We start from the raw sequence: 716 nt of genomic DNA on the forward strand, positions 1-716 counted from the left end.
CTTTCATGGAATTCATCTCGAGACTGTGGTTATTGCAGCTTATGATCACAAGTTAAAATCTCAGTTGTCAAAACTGATGACCGATGGTCTTAATAATAAAACTATTAAGCCACTTCAAGCGAAAATTTTTCCGAAAACCGATATCGAAAAAGCTTTTAGATATATGGCAAGTGGGAAACATATGGGAAAGGTATGTTTTAACTAGAGCTAGGTTAAACATAAAAAATTATTTATTATTTATTACAAATAACAGCCTCCCTTATATACAAATAAATCTGTTTTATATATAATTTTTTTTATTTTTAATACATATAATTATTTTAGATAATTATAAATATTCAGGAAAAGGATAAACCTTTAGACAATGACATTCTCGCGTGTCCTCGCTATTATTGTCTCAAAGATAGAAGTTACATTATACTAGGTGGACTGGGTGGATTTGGCTTGGAGTTAACCGACTGGTTAATATTTCGAGGCGCTAGGAACGTCGTGCTGGTTTCACGAACTGGAGTGAAAAATGGTTACCAGCGCATGAAAGTTCGACTGTGGAAATCGTACGGTGTAAATGTGCTAATTGTCAAGGACATTGATGTCGCTAATACTCAGGATTGCGAATATCTTTTGCGAACTGCGGAACGAGAGGGACCAGTGGACGCGATTTTCAATCTCGGTGTAGTATTGAAGGACAGTGTTCTGGAGAATCAAAATGCTGAAAC

At 35.5% G+C, this 716-nt stretch overlaps 1 protein-coding gene across 1 annotated transcript in view; it reads left to right on the forward strand.

The window, feature by feature from the left end:
- The window catches only part of LOC105462587 (fatty acid synthase-like), an 18,808-nt gene that overhangs the window by 7,287 nt on the left and 10,805 nt on the right, over window positions 1–716 (forward strand). Inside the window, exons 7-8 of the mRNA XM_011709291.1 lie at window positions 39–190; window positions 343–688. Of these exons, the coding sequence (XP_011707593.1) occupies window positions 39–190; window positions 343–688 (498 nt within the window). The remainder of the gene's footprint in view (window positions 1–38; window positions 191–342; window positions 689–716) is intronic.

Source organism: Wasmannia auropunctata, unplaced genomic scaffold (genome assembly GCF_000956235.1).
Source record: "Wasmannia auropunctata unplaced genomic scaffold, wasmannia.A_1.0 LD336097.1, whole genome shotgun sequence".
Lineage (NCBI taxonomy): Eukaryota > Metazoa > Arthropoda > Insecta > Hymenoptera > Formicidae > Wasmannia > Wasmannia auropunctata.